At 38.1% G+C, this 20330-nt stretch overlaps 1 protein-coding gene across 3 annotated transcripts in view; it reads right to left on the bottom strand.

Annotated features, from left to right (window-relative positions):
- The window catches only part of kcnip4a (potassium voltage-gated channel interacting protein 4a), a 269903-nt gene that overhangs the window by 100697 nt on the left and 148876 nt on the right, over positions 1–20330 (bottom strand). Inside the window, exon 1 of one of the 3 annotated variants that reach the window (XM_048186033.1) lies at positions 14145–14606. The exons of the other annotated variants lie outside the window; for them this stretch is intronic. Coding sequence (XP_048041990.1) covers positions 14145–14202 — 58 coding nt within the window. The 5' untranslated portion in view covers positions 14203–14606. Of the gene's footprint in view, positions 1–14144; positions 14607–20330 lie in introns of those variants that run through there. 3 annotated transcript variants of the gene reach the window in all.

Below are 20330 nucleotides of genomic sequence, written 5' to 3'. Positions count from 1 at the left end.
TGATGGTGTCTGTTCTATTTGCAGGTGTTTTCTTCGGCTGCAGTGTGTTGAGCTCTCTCGGCCACCGTAGATGACAGTGGTGATGATTTACCTTGGATAAAAGCAAGAGTGAGCGTGCAGTGTAATCACGCATCAGTGCAATCAGAGCAGTAAAGGAATAATTCTTTACATTCATATAGCTCTTTTCTCGGCACTTAAAGCACTCCTCAATCACCACTAATGTGCAGCATCCTCCTGGAGAGGCCCACCAGAAGGCCCACCACACACCAGCTTACTGGTGGAGAGGAGACAGAGCGATGAAGCCAATCAGTATATATAAGGGGAGGATTAGGAGGCCATGATGATGGCCAGAGGCCAACAGGGAAATTTGGCCAGGATGCCGAGCTTATACCCCTTCTCTTTTTTGATGGACATCCTGGGATTTTTAATGACCACAGAGAGTCAGGACCTCAGTTAAACATGTTATCCGAAAGATGGTGCTTTTTGACAGTATAGTGTCCCTATCACTATACTGGGGTGTTAGAACCCACACAGACCACAGGTTGAGCACCCCCTGCTGGCCTCACTAACACCTCTTCCAGCAGCAACCTAGTTTTCCCAGGAGGTCTCCCATCCAGGTACTGACCAGGCTCAACCCTGCTTAACTTGGGCTACAGGGTGATAGATAGCTGCTACAGCAAACATGCCTAGTTTGAAAGCCCCCCAAATCCATCAATATGTACATGATCGGACGCTTTAGCGAGATAACTTGTTATTCCAGAGCCAAACATATAATTTAAAGGCCTCTCACTGAAATCTATGAAGAGCCATGATTAATTCTAATATAAAATACATTTGAAAGTCACATGGGAAAGGATTGGATTAACACAGGCTTTCAACCAAAGCACTCAAAAGGCTTTTGTCTGTAAGCACAACCCAATTTAAATGGTAATTTAACCACTTCTCTAGACCACAACATTCTTAAACTGCTTTATTAACATACATACATGGGGTAGTGTTAAGATAGATAAAGTCATTTACGTTTTTTATGCAAGTTAGAAAAAATGTAGTTAGAAGCTAAAAGGATCATGACTATAGAACCGAGAACTATTTAAAAAAATATACTGGAATATAATTTATTTATTTATTTTATTATTATTATTTTTTTTTTTTTATCACATTTGATTCTGTTAATGGCTCTTGCATGTGCATTTTTCCAACGATGTTGGGACATAAAGCAACAACAATCTGAAAGTGCTCACTAGGCCTACATTAATATTCATCTCAAATCATCAATAAAGCGCCACAACTGAAGTCTGATTCTCAAGCTAAAGACTCTTATGAGCCTATTCATTTTAGTGAATCAAAAACATATAGAGCAACTGTCTGATTCCAAAACAAAGTACTTGATTGATTGATTGATTGATTGATTGATTGATTGATTGCATGGAATCAAAAAAATAAAGAATGACCAGTGAAGTCCAATTCCTGAGTGAATGATCTTTTTTTTTTTTTTTGTGAATCAAAAACATACAGTGCAACCAGTGAAGTTTGATCCCTCAGCAAAGGACTCTTATCAGTTGTTTTTTTAGTAAACTTGTAAATCAGGTTCTCAATTAATCTGACACTCTTACTGAGCTGCATAGTCATTCATTTTGCCATGTCAGAATCCAAATAACTGATGCTGCACTTAAGCATTTTAACTGCATTGCACTTAAAGCAACGACTTAAACTTGTTGCTATTGTTTATTAAACCTAAAATAAATAAATAATACTAAAATAACACTAAATGAAATACGTTACAGTAAAAAATAAATAGTTTGGTTTCAATCTTGCTTTTGTGTTTAGCGTGAATTTTTCAACATCTCTCTGCTAATTACTTTCACTCTTGTACAGAAATGTACATAGAAGCTCATGAAAGAAGAGCTTTAGGTTTTGAATAACTGTGTGTATATGATATATCCAAAAATAGAATATTATGGAAAAAGTGCAATGTAAGAGAAATGTTTGCTTTTGAGATATGTTTGTAATATTTTGAATGCAGTGCTTCATTTTGCAAGAGATGTGAGGCATTTTGCATTTTGTGTGTGCAGTTCTTGGATTTATGTGTGAAGTTTTGAAAAAAAAGAGGCAAAGTTTTGAAAATTTGTGTAAGCAGTTGAAAAAACCTGTAAGAAATCACTGGTCATATACTGAACAGGTGTTGCCTCATTTTAACAACACAGAGGAGAAAGTCTTACACCATGTCCTAACCAGGCATGAAGTGACAAGTTTGCAGTGACACACAATTTGTCTTCCACGCTGAATGTGAAACTGCGGCACGACGCCACACTATCACAGCCAATCAGAAGTTATTTCATTTACTCTATCTACAATTATGTGGAGCAGGACTTTGGACCAATTCAATTTCAAAATGGGCAATGGTACAGAAATAGAAACCACTAAAAAAATCTGGTTTGTACAAATTCTCAGATTCACATGGAAGAGAAATATGTGTTATTGCAAGTTGTGATGCATATAGTTGAATGGATAGTTCACCAAAAGAATTTTAAAAATCTGTCATCATTTACTCACCTTCATGTCATTCCAAACCTGAATGACTTTCTTTCCTGTCCACAAAAGATATTTTGAAGATTTCAACTTTGTCCATACAATGAAAGTCAATGGGGATCAAAACAACATTAAATCACTGACTCTCATTATATGGACAAAACAAAACAAAACTAAACTAAACAACATTCTAAAAAGTAATTCAGGGGACCTTTTACCACAACTTAAATACGTGGTTACAAGTGAAAAATTCTAATTTATTGTTTTAATTAAACCTTTTTGTTGCAAACATTATTTTGTAGAGTTCCGCTGACATAATAATGTTGATCATTACATTAACGTAATATCGTCTGCAATTTAAACTCAAATTTCTGCGTTAATTGACTGTTCGCATAGACCCGCCCCCTTTAGTTGCTACATCCGACAAGCCATGCTGTTCTCACGCCACACATAATGTATTCACAGAGTGAAAAATACATCTCGGAGCAAAAGGGACACTGACAACACGTCGACAGACAAGACAGAGCAGGTTACTTTTGATATGAAAGTTTCAAATGTCAAATTTTGTCATTTTTAAAGAAATGTAAACAATAAACACAGTTTATTGTGTCGCTCTTTAATGTGTCGTGACAGATCACTGTAGCGCCTCAGTTCAGGCAGCTCGTGAACTCTTCCTACTAGTTCATTTATAGCATCAAATATGAATGAACATCAGAAGGAATGTTGTTTCAACTGTGAAAAGATGTAAATACACCCATTTTTTCAATTTCAAGTCCACCGACGTTAACTCCCCTGACTGCTTTGTTGGACTAAACGACAAATTCGGCATTATGATTGGTTAGCCTGCCTGCGAAAGGTCAAATGGCTTTTTTTTTTTTTTTTTTAATTAGGTTGTAGTAACAATGAAATTGTCTTGATAACATTGGAAATTAGGCAGTGGATTTCTAGTTCCCAGCATGCTTTGCATAGAACTGGATAAGGAGAATAAATTTTGAAATTAAGTGTAAATTTATTTGTTTTTAGTGAAGGGAAAGACCTGTTAGTATTTAATGCAGTTATGTTTGACTTTTGATTTGAACTGAAATAAATAAGATTAATTGCTTCCAGGGCTACATCTCTCGTAGTTGAAGTGACTTAATTTTTTTGAGTAATCAACTTATGCTACAAATTATTAACCCTTAAATGCATACCTCGGGTCTTTAGTGACCCGGGACGTCATTCACTACTCTCCTCCTCGTTCATTTTTTAAAGTTAGTCATCAACCTTCTTGGTATTCCTCAGTCAATTCATTATAAAGAATATAACAAGAAAAAAATCATAAAATTATAAAAGAATGCCTATTTTTGTTTTCTTTTTTTGTAAAAATTGTATAGGGTCGCAAACGGCCCGAGGTGTGTATGAGTGTACGTATATTTTTTCTGCACAACAATAATTGAATCTTAGATGACAGAATAAGTGCAATTCACCTTTATTCCACAAGGTGGCAATGTCTGATAAACAATGCTGAAGTGACGACTCATTCAGACAGAAAACGAAATAATAAGAAAAACATGAAATGGCTCAGCAATTTACTGCAGAGCAAGTACTGAACGCATCAAATATGACTGTAACTGTCACTGGATGGATCTGGTGAAGCTGTTAGCGAACGAAATATTGATTTTGAAGATGTTGAAAATTATAAAATAGTTTTGAGAATACGTTTGAGATCGCGAATGTGCTCATATTCGTGACCTCAAACATAAAACTAGCCCATTATTTGCTGAATTTACTGGGAAATGAGCTCTGACGAGGACAGTGATGATGGCATAAAACATCTGCTCAAACTGAGCCCTTTCAAGCTCCAAAAGGTAACAAAATACGATTTATTTTATTCTTCTGTAACTGTTACTTTAATATCAGAGGAGTTTTATATTATCGCGACAGGTAGAGATCCTTCCGTGTTAGATATAGATCCGGGTCGATAAAAACCCGAATATGTAAGAATGATTGGCGAAACAGTCATGCATTTAAGGGTTAAGTTCCTCTAACTCAATGTTGCTTGTTGGTGGAACGTAAATTCATTCAATGTTGTCATAAAAAAAATTGATGCAAACTGTTGCGTAATTTTTGTTGTTGTTGTTGAGCCAACACATTATTTTTTAGAGTGAACACAGAACAAAAAAAAACAACAAAAAACAGAACCAAACAGCACAAAACAAAACACAGAAAACATTAAAAAAAAAAAAAAAACAGCACAAAAAAAGAAAGATTTTTCAGTATGCCTCCTTTTGTGTTCCGCCAAAGAAAGAAAGTCATATAGGTTTGGAAGTTAGGATATGCGGGTGAGTAAATGATGATCTTTTTTTTTGGTATTTTCTTTATGGATTGGATGTGGTTATAGACAGGATGTGGTTTTGTCTTTTCCACTGGTCATCATGGCTTGCAACATGTTAATTTGACCCTCTGTAACATGTTTGACTGTGTAACTCTGCCGGAATATGAAGAGTCATGTGTAGCACCACCGCCCGCTCCCAGTGACAGCTGCTCTCGCGGCAGTGTGCGTGGAGTCGTGTTCGTTCTTTTTGTCCTGTTTATAAGTGTAAACACCAGAAGGGCCAAGACTGAAGGAGCCAGAAGCACATCGCACTCACTTCCCTGCAGAAAACAAAATCAATTAGCAAACACAGTGAGAGAACAGCCCGTGTCCCCTGACGACGCTGAGGCAGGATCCTTCTGCAATGTGTGATGACACACAAACACACAAGCTGTTCTGGAGTGGACTGGAGACGACTTCATAATCATGAAAGGATTTTGCAGCGCATGATGGATTTGGCGTCTAGATGAAGTAGGACTGTGTCCTTTTAGTGCACTTCAAAAGCACAAGTATATTCCCCCTAATGTATTGGGATGGTGCAGAAGGCTTTTGTCAGAGCAGAGCTGGTTAAATAGAAGCTCTTGTGATAGCAGACCGGCAGGCTGCTAAATTAATGGCAAGCATTAGAGTGGGGCTGGAGTGGCTGTAAAGCCGTCTGTTCAATGTTTCTGAAAGCAAGCAGGCACAATCATCAAAGCCCTGGATGCACACTTACACCGGGACACTGAGGACTATATGAAATACTCCTCACAAGTGGACACACACGTACACACTCGTCACACGCACTTCATGCTCATGAGTCACTCTCGTAGAAGCGCAGAAACACGCACACAAAAGCCCTTCTGAAGCTCATAATACTCTGGAATATTAAAACTTTGCTCTGGAAAATGTCACAGGGGACCACTGCAATGTTGTTTCCAACAAACGAAAAAAAAAAAAAAAAAAAGGTAAAATGATAAAAGACAATAAAGGCCAATGAGAGAATATTTCATCACTCTTTCATAAAGCCTGGTCTCAAAGAATCGCCATGCTTTTACATATAATTATGTAACAATAAAGTTTACAGACTCTGTAGATTTCAGAGAAGCCCAAGGGAAGTTAATTTAATGCTGCTCAACTAGGCTTTAATACTAAATTATGCAAGAGCTTGTTCCGGTCCTCTATTTCCATTGGTCAAGCAGTGATCTAAGAGTGACTAACCACTCTGGAGTTGCTGGAAATTACATCATAACACCGATTGGCTGATGATACGGCTCCATACGGCTCCAGGGGGTTAATAAAGGCCTTCTGAAACAACGTGATGAGTTTTTGTAAGAAAAATATCCATATTTAAAACTTTATTAACTATAATAACTAGCTTCCGGCAGATGGCAAAACGCATCGGTTTGCGGCAGAAGAGTATCAAACACTGGTCATGAATTAGAAGTCTAAAACGAGAAATTTTAAAGAGAAATGTTGGATGATTTCAATATAAGAAAAGAGGAGTTTCAGTTTGTTGTACAGCCCTATTTGTTTGAACCGCGAGAGGCGCCTAAGCTTACGATATTCCTACATCCTGCGTCATACACTGTGTCCGGGGTAACTCATCTGGCGCAAGTTGACTTGCACAGTATGTGTACGGTCGTCTGCCGGAAGCTAGTTATTTTACATTATAAAGTTTTAAATATGGATTTTTTTTCTAACAAAAACCCATCGCTTCGCTTCAGAAGGCCCTTATTAATGCTCTTTTTATCAAAACACACCATCCATTCACTACCATTATAAAGCTTGGAAGAGCCAGGATATTTTTTAATATAATTCCGATTGTGTTCGTCTGAAAGAAGATAGTCATATACACCTAGGATGGCTTAAGGGTACGGAAATCATGGGATAATTTTAATTTTTAGGTAACCCTTTAAGCAAACTTTTATTTAATCATCTGCAAGTACAGTTTTTTAAAATATACTTCTAAATTTTAAAGTACACTACAAACAATTTCATGTTGATCATCTGTAAATACAACTCTTTGTGGTATATACTGTATTTCGCTTCAGATGCACCTTGTTTGCAATGTATAGACAATACTAAAAGCATGGTATCTTTTAGTATTTTGTTGTTAGTGTAATAAATCATACAGCATGCATTCAAATGCCTCCACAATAACAAGCACACAGTTCAAATAAACTTAGTCCAAACAGACTGCTGAGCTCCCAGTGTGGGAATCTGGGTTCCTCTGATTTCTGCTTACAATGCACAAAACTGTCTTCTTTATGATATATTGCCTAGGAGAAGGACCAAGGCTGCCCATTCATTTTATTCCCAACCTGTTCCACAAACCATCCATAAAATATAGGTTGGGAATGAGACACTAAATATAACTTTCTCTATAGATATAGCTGTTGTGAAGTTACCCACTACGCTTCAACCTTCACATCCCAAAGCTGGAGGGAACTTGCTTATATAAGCAGTGGTGTTCTTCGAAAACAATTGCCAATTTAATGCTTTAACTATATTGCATTATATTAAATTATTATGGTAAATTATGGTAGATATTGTACTTTTTAGACTTGTGTTGACATCTGTGATGTCTACAATGGGATAGACCAGAAAACTAAAATTGACCTAAAGTCACCAACTTGAACAAAGTCAAAGCAGCACTCAAACTATGCAGGAAAACAACATGCAGGTTTTCACTTTAGGAATATCAGAACAGCGTTTCAGAATTTTACCTAGATGTCCAAACGAAACATTTGGACCTGCAAATATTGCAACAGCAAAATCATTTCAGTCAGGAGGAGTGATGCTGTGATCTATTGTTCTGATTTTCATAACGCTTCCTTTTTTCATTTCCATTAGTAAAAAAGTAATTACTTTTAGTTTTAAATTCAAATGAAGCATTTTATCTTGTTTCTTAATTCCAGACTCCATACACGCTTAGAAAAAATGGTTCAGTGGGGATCATGACATGGATTTTTTCTATTTCCTTGAGGTTGACTTATAATGTTAATAAAGCTTTTTTGCACAAAAAAACAAAACAAAAACAAAACAAATATATATGCAGAAAAATGATTATTTTCAACTCTCATTCTGACCCTCTGTCTGAAATGATCAGTTTTTCAAGGAGCGGCTCCTTTAAGGCTTGTATAAACGGCCACTGCATACGAACCAGTATCAAGGCCCTCTCGCTATTGAATGTGAGTAAGACATTATCCATATAAAACTGTAATTTACTGTAATGTATAGTTTTGTTTCATGTTCATGGTTCAAATCAAGTCAAGTCTGCTCATCATCAAGCCTGCTTATGTTCATGTCAAATGGTTGCTTTGTTTGTTTGCTCACTTAGATTCAATAAACTGCACATGGGTTCATCAACTCTCCTTCAGTTGGACTGATCGTTACATTTACAGACAAAGCATTATGACATCATTTACTTATGGTTTCATAAGTTTCATACTTAAGTATTCAGACCCCCTTAAATTTTTCACTCGTTGTTATATTGCAGCCATTTGCTAAAATCATTTAAGTTCATTTTTTTTCCTCATTAATGTACACACAGCACCCCATATTGACAGAAAAACACAGAATTGTTGACATTTTTGCAGATTTATTAAAAGAGAAAAACTGAAATATCACATGGTCCTAAGTATTCAGACCCTTTGCTCAGTATTTAGTAGAAGCACCCTTTTGATCTAATACAGCCATGAGTCTTTTTGGGAAAGATGCAACAAGTTTTTCACACCTGGATTTGGGGATCCTCTGCCATTCCTCCTTGCAGATCCTCTTCAGTTCTGTCAGGTTGGATGGTAAACGTTGGTGGACAGCCATTTTTAGGTCTCTCCAGAGATGCTCAGTTGGGTTTAAGTCAGGGCTGTAGCTGGGCCATTCAAGAACAGTCACGGAGTTGTTGTGAAGCCACTCCTTCGTTATTTTAGCTGTGTGCTTAGGGTCATTGTCTTGTTGGAAGGTAAACCTTCGGCCCAGTCTGAGGTCCTGAGCACTCTGGAGAAGGTTTTCATCCAGGATATCCCTGTACTTGGCCGCATTCATCTTTACCTCAATTGCAACCAGTCGTCCTGATCCTGCAGCTGAAAAACACCCCCACAGCATGATGCTGCCACCACCATGCTTCACTGTTGGGACTGTATTGGACAGGTGATGAGCAGTGCCTGCTTTTCTCCACACATACCGCTTAGAATTAAGGCCAAAAAGTTCTATCTTGGTCTCATCAGACCAGAGAATCTCATTTCTCACCATCTTGGAGTCCTTCAGGTGTTTTTTAGCAAACTCCATGCAGGCTTTCATGTGTCTTGCACTGAGGAGAGGCTTCCGTTGGGCCACTCTGCCATAAAGCCCTGACTGGTGGAGGGCTGCAGTGATGGTTGACTTCCTACAACTTTCTCCCATCTCCCGACTGCATCTCTGGAGCTCAGCCACAGTGATCTTTGGGTTCTTCTTTACCTCTCTCACCAAGGCTCTTCTCCCCCAATAGCTCAGTTTGGCCGGACGGCCAGCTCTAGGAAGGGTTCTGGTCGTCCCAAACGTCTTCCATTTAAGGATTATCGAGGCCACTGTGCTCTTAGGAACCTTAAGTGCAGCAAAAAAAATTTTGTAACCTTGGCCAGATCTGTGCCTTGCCACAATTCTGTCTCTGAGCTCTTCGGGCAGTTCCTTTGACCTCATGATTCTCATTTGCTCTGACATGCACTGTGAGCTGTTAGGTCTTAGATAGACAGGTGTGTGGCTTTCCTAATCAAGTCCAATCAGTATAATCAAACACAACTGGACTCAAATGAAGGTGTAGAACCATCTCAAGGATGATCAGAAGAAATGGACAGCACCTGAGTTAAATATATGAGTGTCACAGCAAAGGGTCTGAATACTTAGGACCATGTGATATTTCATTTTTTCTTTTTTAATAAATCTGCAAAAATGTCAACAATTCTGTGTTTTTCTGTCAATATGGGGTGCTGTGTGTACATTAATGAGGAAAAAAAAATTAACTTAAATGATTTTAGCAAATGGCTGCAATATAACAAAGAGTGAAAAATTTAAGGGGGTCTGAATACTTTCCGTACCCACTGTATAATCCTCCGATGCTATCCAAGACTCAATGAAAATAAACCATCCACTTGTTTCAGGCGCTGGGATCCTCCTGAAGTCTGTACAGAGACGCAAACGAGCTGTTTAAACTGGTCAAAGTGAAATCTTTCACTCTTCCATTTGTCCTGTTATCGACAGACTCAAGAGTGTGGTGTGCACTCACACCCCTTTTCCACCAAGGCAGTTTAAGATTCAGAGCCAGAGCCTAGTTTCAAATCAGTTGTCTTTCGACACCCAAAGCACCAGCTCTGAACCAGGAAAAGTGGTTCTTAAGTAGCACCAAAACATTGCTGGTCTAGAAACGCTTGCCTCAGGGGCTTGGGGGCGGGGTTATTGTGACCAACAAGAAACTTGTGACCGCCATTTTTGAAATAGCAGCTAATCGAGCTAATAGCAGCTTGATTGTAATCTCCATCTATACAAATTTTGGCGAGCTGCACGAACGCGTTGGATGCCAATGTAGGTTCGCAAAGCCATGAGCATCAATAGTAAAGCGACGTCCGCCATTGTTGATGGAAGGCTTGTTTGAGATGCATCGGAGCTGCACGGACCAATCGGCGAGTGACATCGGAAACGGAGTGCTGTGGGAGCATTTGAAGAGCATAAGACTCCTTGTGCTTTTGGATCGCTCTCGCGGTGCTTTGATGTCATGTACCGAACGGTTTGCGAGAAGTCAATGCATCTCAAACAAGCTTGGTGTGTTTGTGTTTGCCGCTAGCATTGCTGTGAAAAATGAGACGTATATACAGTGACGTAAAACCTGGCTCTGTGCTGGCTCGTGGAAAGGCAAACCGGTTCTTAGAAGGCTTGTCAGTTGAACCAACTCTGAAATGGCAATAGCACTAGCTCTGAACTAGCACCCGGTGATTATAATCAGTGATCAGTGATTATAATGAGTTCTGTTTCCTTTTGACGCAATGCGTCACATCCGGAGTAGGCAAATGTCAGCCGTTAAATGACTGAATGCCAATGGGCGGGGCCTATGGTGCATCGATGTCTTGCTCTAGAGGCAGTCATATGCAAATATATTTGCCCATGTGACGTCACAGATCCCACAATATCAAAACAAACCTTGATTACATAAATGTTTTGTTTATAATGAGGAGGATGTTTTAAGCTGTGAAACTTGAAAGATGTTTTAACTTGAAAGATGTTTGAAAGATGTTTTAATGTTTTAAAGGATCTATATAAGGAGAAATGCCTTAAATGTTTGTATAATACTTTAATGTTTAATGTTTCTAAGAGTTGTGGCATTTAAAGTCATTTTTAATTCAAAGAAAACAAGTCTTACCAAAACACCCACCTTGCAAAACAATCGGTACAGTTGGTCTCATATACTGTACCACACACAACAACAACCTAAAACTGTCATGTGCTGATGTGTTCTCTCTCTATGATGATGAAATGCACAGAGGGAAACGGTGGTTGTAGAGATATCAAACAAAACGTAAGAACTGCCCCATTAAGTCAGTTGCAGTAGCAGGGATACAGTAAATAAAGTAATCAGGACAGTGTACATTGTAGAAACTTTGTTGGGATAGCAGCTGTTTTCACACTCTTTTCTACTTTGCATTATGTAAATGTACGAACAACTAACCTTAATCATTACAGGCATGAACCAGATTTAACAGAGAGCTACAGATAAGAGATAGTAAAGTGCCTCAGATTTGCCAGTTTTGGTGAAAAACAATAAAAGGACCTTCAAGATCTTTTTGGGGGTAAAAGCACAATCCTAAACTCCACTGAAATGAGACCACAGTGCATGAAGGAGCGTGTGATGTCAGATTTATGTGGATTATGTGGAAGGTGAATGAGATTCAATTTCACAGCCTGATGGATATTCCATAAAGAGTTCCTATAAAATCAAGCACCACATCACTAATGGTCCATTCACTAAGTTAATACTGGAGAGAATTTGTCCTCATGCCTTTAGATACTGAATTTTGAAGGTGCTTATACACATTGAAAAATGAAAGAATACACTGTAAAAAATTATTTTACAAAGTTGTAAATAAAAAAGAGAACATTTTAGTCGTTCTACTTCAAAATTTATTTCAAAACTTGTCATTTCTTATTATTTATGAAATTTACTAGCCATTTCAGAGTGAAAATTGTAAATCCTACACCAAACTTTGTTCAGTGTAAACTGCAGAAATAAAGATAAGCCTTCAGTAAGTAACGTCTTTAATATTCCCTCTTTCTGTTCTTATTCATAACCTCTCTTCCCCATAAGGAATCCTCTGTACTTCTTCTTGAAAGCCCCTTGTACAGCATTTCTAAGAAACCCTCCCTTTGGAGTCCTTTGGCCAAACAACAAAGAATCATAAAACCATGAATCATCACTGCGTGGCAGTGTACACTTTTCTCAAGGCAAAAGACAAAAAATACCCACCAGAGGAAGAAAACGTAGGCTATCTTGTATTTTGAAAACAGTTATTTGAAAAGAAAATTCAATTCAAAAGTATAATTTTTTGTTATATATCCAAACACAGTGAGGGTAAAAAGTTCTGAGAACACTAGTGAAAATGCATGATTTTGCATTTTCTAATTTAATACATTTGTTTAAAAATAATATTATCACTTTACAGTAAGGTTGCAATTGTTGCAGAACATCATTTCAACAAATGCAACGTCTTTGTTGACCCTAGAACAATATTCCAGTCAATTTGAGGGAAAAGTTTACAGTTAATGTCAAGTTTAGGCTTACAACCAGGGTTAGGTGCTTCTACCCCAGAGTTATTCACATATCATTTCCCTCTGATTTTAGGGATAAGTTACGGGTAGGATTAGGTTTAGGGATGGTTGTTCCAGGATCAACAGAATATGTTGCCCCAGGAACGTGTCGAACTCTGCAAAATCAGGATGTGCGCATAAATTAACAATGAAAAATACTTCTAAAGCATCTATCAATCAAAGTTAATTTCAACTTTTACTAAAGCCCTATTCGGACGGGACTAGTTTTCATGGAGGACATTAGAGAAATTAGTATTTTACAGGTGTATTATGTGGTTTTAATCCTGTCGGACTCTGCCATGCCTTGTTTTTCTCACACAACCTCGGTAAAACCTCAGTAAAGCTCTACTGTTTTTGGCAAACTCAAATCTAATCCCGTCCGAATGCAAATGTCTGTGACTGCCGATGTTCTAATATCCTAACACTTCTCTTTCTTTCGCATGCTTTCATTTCATTTCAATATGAATGGTATCTGATGAAAAAATAAAATGATAAAATTAATAACTAGAGCCAAATTGCAGAAACTCCATTTTATAATCAGTGTCAAGTAAGATACTTGTCTAGATGTGTCTGCTGTCTTATGTGGGTTTATTATAAACAGACACTTAAGCATAAACTCATGTGAAGTTTAGGGTTTTAATAATAAATTGAAGTTATATCAGTAAGTCATTCATTAAAAAGCATATACCTCATTCATGACACACAAACACAGCAGATGACCTTTTGTTGCGCCCACGTCTAGAAAACACACACTCCTACCTCTGTAATAAACACGGAGATGTTAGTCCCGTCCGAAACAGTACATGAAATCCCAAACGCCGGGTGGTAAGAATTGTAACGCAAACATTGTTTAGAAAACTTGTCCCATCCGAATAGGGCTCAATATATAGTTAAAATCAAAAGTTATATCTGTTAATGTTCTTTAATAGACTTAAGATGACATGAACTAACAATGAACAGTTGTATTTTTATTAGCTAATGTGAACAAAGATTCATAAATACTGTAAGAAATGTATTTTTCAATGTACATTAACTAATGGGATCTTATTGCAAAGTGTTACCGAATTAATAAACTGAATAGTAAAACATTTAATTGAAAAAATGACCTGACAATGTCTTATAATTTGCAGCTCTTAAGCTGAATGAACTCCACAAGTGTGTAAAACCTGATGATCATGTTCTCCAACATAATGGATGTCTGATTAATCGCATAGAAATAATCATATTCGTAACATTTCTTTGTTTTACTTTCTTCAAAATCTTGAAACTTTCTCTTTAATTTCCAGGTTTAAATTATATTTTTATACTTTTGAACCCCACTGTCCAGCATCTCTCTGTCTAATTTAACAAGTACAAACAGCATGCGTTGCGAAATGTAATATCCTCAACTATAGGCTTTACAGCATCTCTGACTCAGTGTCACATAAAGAAAGTGCCCTTTACTGCCTACCTGTCCTTTTTCTCCTTTCTTTGGTTTGAAGTGAAAATATCACCATCAAAGCACCCATGTTGCCCCTTCTCGCCCTCTATCAGCGCTTCAGAAATCCTGCCGTGGATGTTTCTCTTCAGAGTTCTCCTGGAACAACTGTGGCTCTCCTCAAGTCCTGCTTTATAAATCAGTGGCAGACGTGGAGATCTCAAAGACGTCTCCAGCAGCCTCACCAGTTTCAGATGAACCGGTGGAGATTTTGAGTCTTTCAACCAATGCCTCCAAGCTGCTCCACTTTGGCACAGTTGAACAGCAGTTTAATTAAGCTCCCTGCGCTTTCAGCGAGTTCTCGTCGTTTGCGCCACTGCCGTGCCCCCACTCTTTCAACAGACTCTTCTTCGCAGGAAACGAGGGAAAGGCGGGAGGGGAGCAGCAAAAGGAGGAGGAGGAGGGGAAAAGGGCACAGTGTGAACTGAGCACTGTTGCTGCCCGAGAACGACTGAGTGTTTTTGTCGACTCTGAGTTCTGTTTTACTTCAAGTGCACCAATCATGCTGGAGCAAGTGAAGCCGATGCTCATTAAAACGACAGAGACTAATGCATAATAATACGTCTTCTCAACGGCACACACTCGTATTTCTCCTGTGAGAAATGCAAAACGACTAGAAAATCGGTGAGCTGCTGCTAAAGTGAAGCGACTTCACTGAAAAACACATTCATTGCGTTTTTGGGAGATTGCGTTATGTAAACAACAATTTGATCTTAATCAAAAAAGGCGTATTGGCGTGGTAATCGCTATCTTGTGATCACAGGAGGTGTAATTTAAGAGTAGTGCGCATCAGAGAGTGCACTTAATCATGAATCCGGGAAGAGGCAGTGTCACATGGGGTTTTCTCAGAAAGTAACGCTGCGTGAAGTAAACACTGACTTCAATGGAAACTTAAACCGGGGGCTGGAGAACAGAAAGAAAAAAGGGTCTTGATCATCAAGAAAATACATCTAGTCCATTATGTTTTGCATGAGAATGTCTGTGTTTTTTCCGCTGGCAAGCCTCTCATCTTAAAGCTACTGATTAGCAAAAGTAGGCTGAAATGATTGCCCATGATGTGTGGGTGTGAAAATTGCAAATGTAAAGAGCCTTCGCTTTGAGACATGGTTCAAGCTGTTTCCTTCTCATTCTTGCATTTGACAGATGACAGCTAATTTCTGACAAAAGGAAATTTGCTACGTACATTTGAACCACTCAAATGTTATTCTTTTCTATTTCTATAGCCTGAAGTACTTTGGCATTTCATATCTGCTGAGATATGGTCTCTTTTAGTGGTTCTCAACTGGTTTTGCTTTGAGACCCTGATTTAGGACTGTGATTTTACATTGGACAATAAGTAGTGACCAACAAAGTACCAAAATTGTTTATCATACAAAAAAAAAAAAAAAAAAAAAAAATTCTCGATGATTATGATTATCATGGTTGGTGCGAAAACTTTATTTTTAATGTAACCTGGTCATATCCTTTTATTGTAGTTTTGTTTATTTACACTCATGATTTTTGAGCATGAGGGCATAAATAAATAAATGTATTAATTAATTAATTTATCTATTACCAAGATTTTACGTTGGACACCATGGACACCTAAACAGCAACAAAATGTTTATCACACAAAAGTTAAATAAATAAATACATGGAAAATAAATAAATAAGATATTGCATCGTATGTGTGTGTGTGTGTATATATATACACAGTGGGTACGGAAAGTATCCAGACCCCCTTAAATTTTTCACTCTTTGTTATGTTGTAGCCATTTGCTAAAATCATTTAAGTTCATTTTTTTCCTCATTAATGTACACACAGCACCCCATATTGACAGAAAAACACAGAATTGTTGACATTTTTGCAGATTTATTAAAAAAGAAAAACTGAAATATCACATGGTTCTAAGTATTCAGACCATTTGCTCAGTATTTAGTAGAAGCACCCTTTTGATCTAATACAGCCATGAGTCTTTTTGGGAAAGATGCAACAAGTTTTTCACACCTGGATTTGGGGATCCTCTGCCATTCCTCCTTGCAGATCCTCTCCAGTTCTGTCAGGTTGGATGGTAAACATTGGTGGACAGCCATTTTTAGGTCTCTCCAGAGATGCTCAATTGGGTTTAAGTCAGGGCTCTGGCTGGGCCATTCAAGAACAGTCACGGAGTTGTTGTGAAGCCACTCCTTCTTATTTTAGCTGTGTGCTTAGGGCAGTGGTTCCCAAACCTGTCCTGGAGGACCCCCAGCCCTGCACATTTTGTATGTTTCCCTATTTCTGACACACCCATTTCAGGTCTTGCTGTCTCTACTAATGAGCACATGAGTTGAATCAGGTGTGATAGATGAGGAAGACATACAAAATGCGCAGGGCTGGGGGTCCTCCAGGACAGGTTTGGGAACCACTGGCTTAGGATCATTGTCTTGTTGGAAGGTAAACCTTCGGCCCAGTCTGAGGTCCTGAGCACTCTGGAGAAGGTTTTCGTCCAGGATATCCCTGTACTTGGCCGCATTCATCTTTCCCTCGATTGCAACCAGTCGTCCTGTCCCTGCAGCTGAAAAACACCCCCACAGCATGATGCTGCCACCACCATGCTTCACTGTTGGGACTGTATTGGACAGGTGATGAGCAGTGCCTGGTTTTCTCCACACATACCGCTTAGAATTAAGGCCAAAAAGTTCTATCTTGGTCTCATCAGACCAGAGAATCTTATTTCTCACCATCTTGGAGTCCTTCAGGCGGGCTTTCATGTGTCTTGCACTGAGGAGAGGCTTCCGTCGGGCCACTCTGCCATAAAGCCCCGACTGGTGGAGGGCTGCAGTTATGGTTGACTTTCTACAACTTTCTCCCATCTCCCGACTGCATCTCTGGAGCTCAGCCACAGTGATCTTTGGGTTCTTCTTTACCTCTCTCACCAAGGCTCTTCTCCCCCGATAGCTCAGTTTGGCCGGACAGCCAGCTCTAGGAAGGGTTCTGGTCATCCCAAACGTCTTCCATTTAAGGATTATGGAGGCCACTGTGCTCTTAGGAACCTTAAGTGCAGCAGAAATGTTTTTGTAACCTTGGCCAGATCTGTGCCTTGCCACAATTCTGTCTCTGAGCTCTTCAGGCAGTTCCTTTGACCTCATGATTCTCATTTGCTCTGACATGCACTGTGAGCTGTAAGGTCTTACATAGACAGGTGTGTGGCTTTCCTAATCAAGTCCAATCAGTATAATCAAGCACAGCTGGACTCAAATGAAGGTGTAGAACCATCTCAAGGATGATCAGAAGAAATGGACAGCACCTGAGTTAAATATATGAGTGTCACAGCAAAGGGTCTGAATACTTAGGACCATATGATATTTCAATTTTTCTTTTTATTAAATCTTCAGAAATGTCAACAATTCTGTGTTTTTTTGTCAATATTGGGTGCTGTGTGTACATTAATGAGGAAAAAAATGAACTTAAATGATTTTAGCAAATGGATATATATATATATATATATATATATATATATATATATATATGTGTGTGTGTGTGTGTATGTATGTATGTATACACTGTATATAGACTGAAAAATACAGTAAAAACAGTAATATTGTGAAATATTATTACAATTAAAGATAGCAGTTTTCTATTTGAATATATTTTAAAATGTAATTTATTATTATTATATATGAAGGATCACGTGACATTGAAGACTGAAATAAAGACGTTTTGTCAAAATTCAGCTGTACCATCACAGGAACAAATTACATTTTAAAATATAATAAAATAGAAAACTGTTCTTTTAAATTGTAGTAATGTTTCACAATATTATGTTTTTTACTGTATTTTTGATCAAATAAATGAAGCAGAGCATAAGAGACTTATTTTAAAAACATTAAAAAATCTTAACTAATAATAAATTATTTTTAGTTAAGATTAATTATTACTAATCTAAATTAGTAAAAAAAGTAAAATAAATAAATAAAAAGTTGCATAAAGTGATTATGCAAATATATAAGATTATTAAGATTTCCATATGTTGGTGCAAAACCTCATTCTGTAAGTGAATCTGTTTTTAATGTAACCAGGTCATATCTTACTGTAGTTTCATTTGTGTTTTTTGAGGATGAGGGAATGTCACGCAATCTGTCCATGTTGGCATCTACCTAATTTGGCTCCAAAGTATCACAATGCTTGTTGCCTTTGACGTCAGCAACAGCAACAACAACAAAATAAATATGGAAAGCATTTTCTCCTCTTTTTTATTTATTTTTTTACATTTATTTTGCCATATTCAATTATGGTTTAGTTTTATTTTCTTATTTTCATTTAGCATTTTCCCTGCAACCCTATCAGAGCAGACCCGGGGACCCATTTTTTGGGTCATGACCCACCAGTTAAAAATCTCTGGTCTGTTTTTTGATCACATTTGAGTTTCCGAGGTATCGCAGTGCCTATCAAAAGTGATAAAAGTGCCACAAAACTTCATATAAAGCTCCATCATGAGCTTCTGTCAACATACACAAGCACAATGAGCTTCACCTGAAGCACCTCGAGAGTTCAGCTAACCTCTAAACACAGTTAGTCACAAGCATACACACAGAAACGCTCAAACCATCCTTCTCTTCCACCCACACCTCCATTCATCCACGAACCCTGCGACCCTGTGCCAATTTAACTCGGAGAACCGTCATCAAAGGCCAATTTTCTCAGCGTGTCAATGGCCACTTTGGTAAGCTCAGTGTGTGGAAATGATCTCAAGGTCCCTGCAAAACACACTGAAGGCACCTTTCTCCCTCTGCCCGCTTTGATCTTCTTTCAGTACCCATATGTATAAAATTGGTAGAGATTTATGAAAGATTTCAGTAAAATTGAGTACAGTGACACAGGAATGGTTTCCTTTGACACAGAGTTGAAGGGAAGAGGGCAAAATGATGAAGCAATCACTTCCAAACGCTGGATGGAAACGTCAAGTTGCGCATGAATTCTAAAAATGCACGTAAACTACAATGGAAACACATTTACCAAATAAATCCCTCAGTGTGCAACAAAAAAAAACTCACATGACTTTGCCTCAACAGAGGAAGTAATTGGATAACTGGACTAAAAGGCATTGCACAGCATCTCAAATGTTGTTTTAGTCATTCTGAAATGAAAGTCTATCATCAAAATGATTTGGTTTAATTAAAACAGCCACAGTGGCTTCCCCTATTGCAGCAACTTCCATTTTTATTACATATTTTGCGCCAAATTCCCAGGAAGTGCCGATTTTGCTCTCTTAAACACATGAGATTGAAACAGTGCTTTATTCGCAAATGTTTAATGCAATGTTCTCATTTTGCACAAACAGTAAGTTAAATTTGCACTTTTGGATGGAAGGCTCGCCAACAGAATTACCTATTAAATCTGTGGTGCCGTTTCTATGAGGGGGCTTCATTATTATCTTTCTGGATGGATTTTTTCCTCTTACTTCAAGTAACCACAGTCACAGAGATGGTAATCAGCTGGCTATAAAATAGCTTATCCTCAATGTTCAAAGAAATTCATATGTGGTGTGGGTAGACAGAGGGTTTTCAGCACCACGGACAGCGGCACAGTACTTACTGTACATCAGGGGTGCCCAAGTCCTGTTCCTGGAGATCTACAGTACCTACCTGCAGAGTTCAGATCCAACCCTGATCCAGCACACCTGTCTGGAATTATCAAGTGCTCCTGAAGATCTTAATTAGCTGCTTCAGTTGTTGTTTGATCAGAGTTGGAGCTGAATAGTGCAGGTAGATAGATCTCCAGGATCTTTAGTCAAGGTAGATGCCATACTTCATTTCTTCATGAATTAAAACATGGCTGTGCAGGATATTGCACAGTCTGTGAAGTGAGAAGACCTGGGGTGCTTTCTGGGGTGTTTGCACCAATATGTTTGCCATTGCTGCCAATTTGATTATTGCCAACAGATTTTTATTATCTTAAAAGTAAAAATACTCATTTTGGCTGCATGTTTGTAAGGGTTCATTTGAATTCTTAAAGGGTTAGTTCATCCAAAAATGAAAATAATGTAATTTATTACTCACCATCATGTCGTTCTACACCTGTAAGACCTTTGTTCATCTTCAGAACAAACATTAAGATATTTTTGATTAAATCTGACGGTTCAGCAAAGCCTGCATAGACAGCAATGGTACTTCCTCTCTCAAGATCCATAAATGTACAAA

This window comes from Megalobrama amblycephala, linkage group LG3 (assembly GCF_018812025.1).
Source record: "Megalobrama amblycephala isolate DHTTF-2021 linkage group LG3, ASM1881202v1, whole genome shotgun sequence".
Lineage (NCBI taxonomy): Eukaryota > Metazoa > Chordata > Actinopteri > Cypriniformes > Xenocyprididae > Megalobrama > Megalobrama amblycephala.
This window is presented reverse-complemented; position numbering and strand designations above follow the sequence as displayed.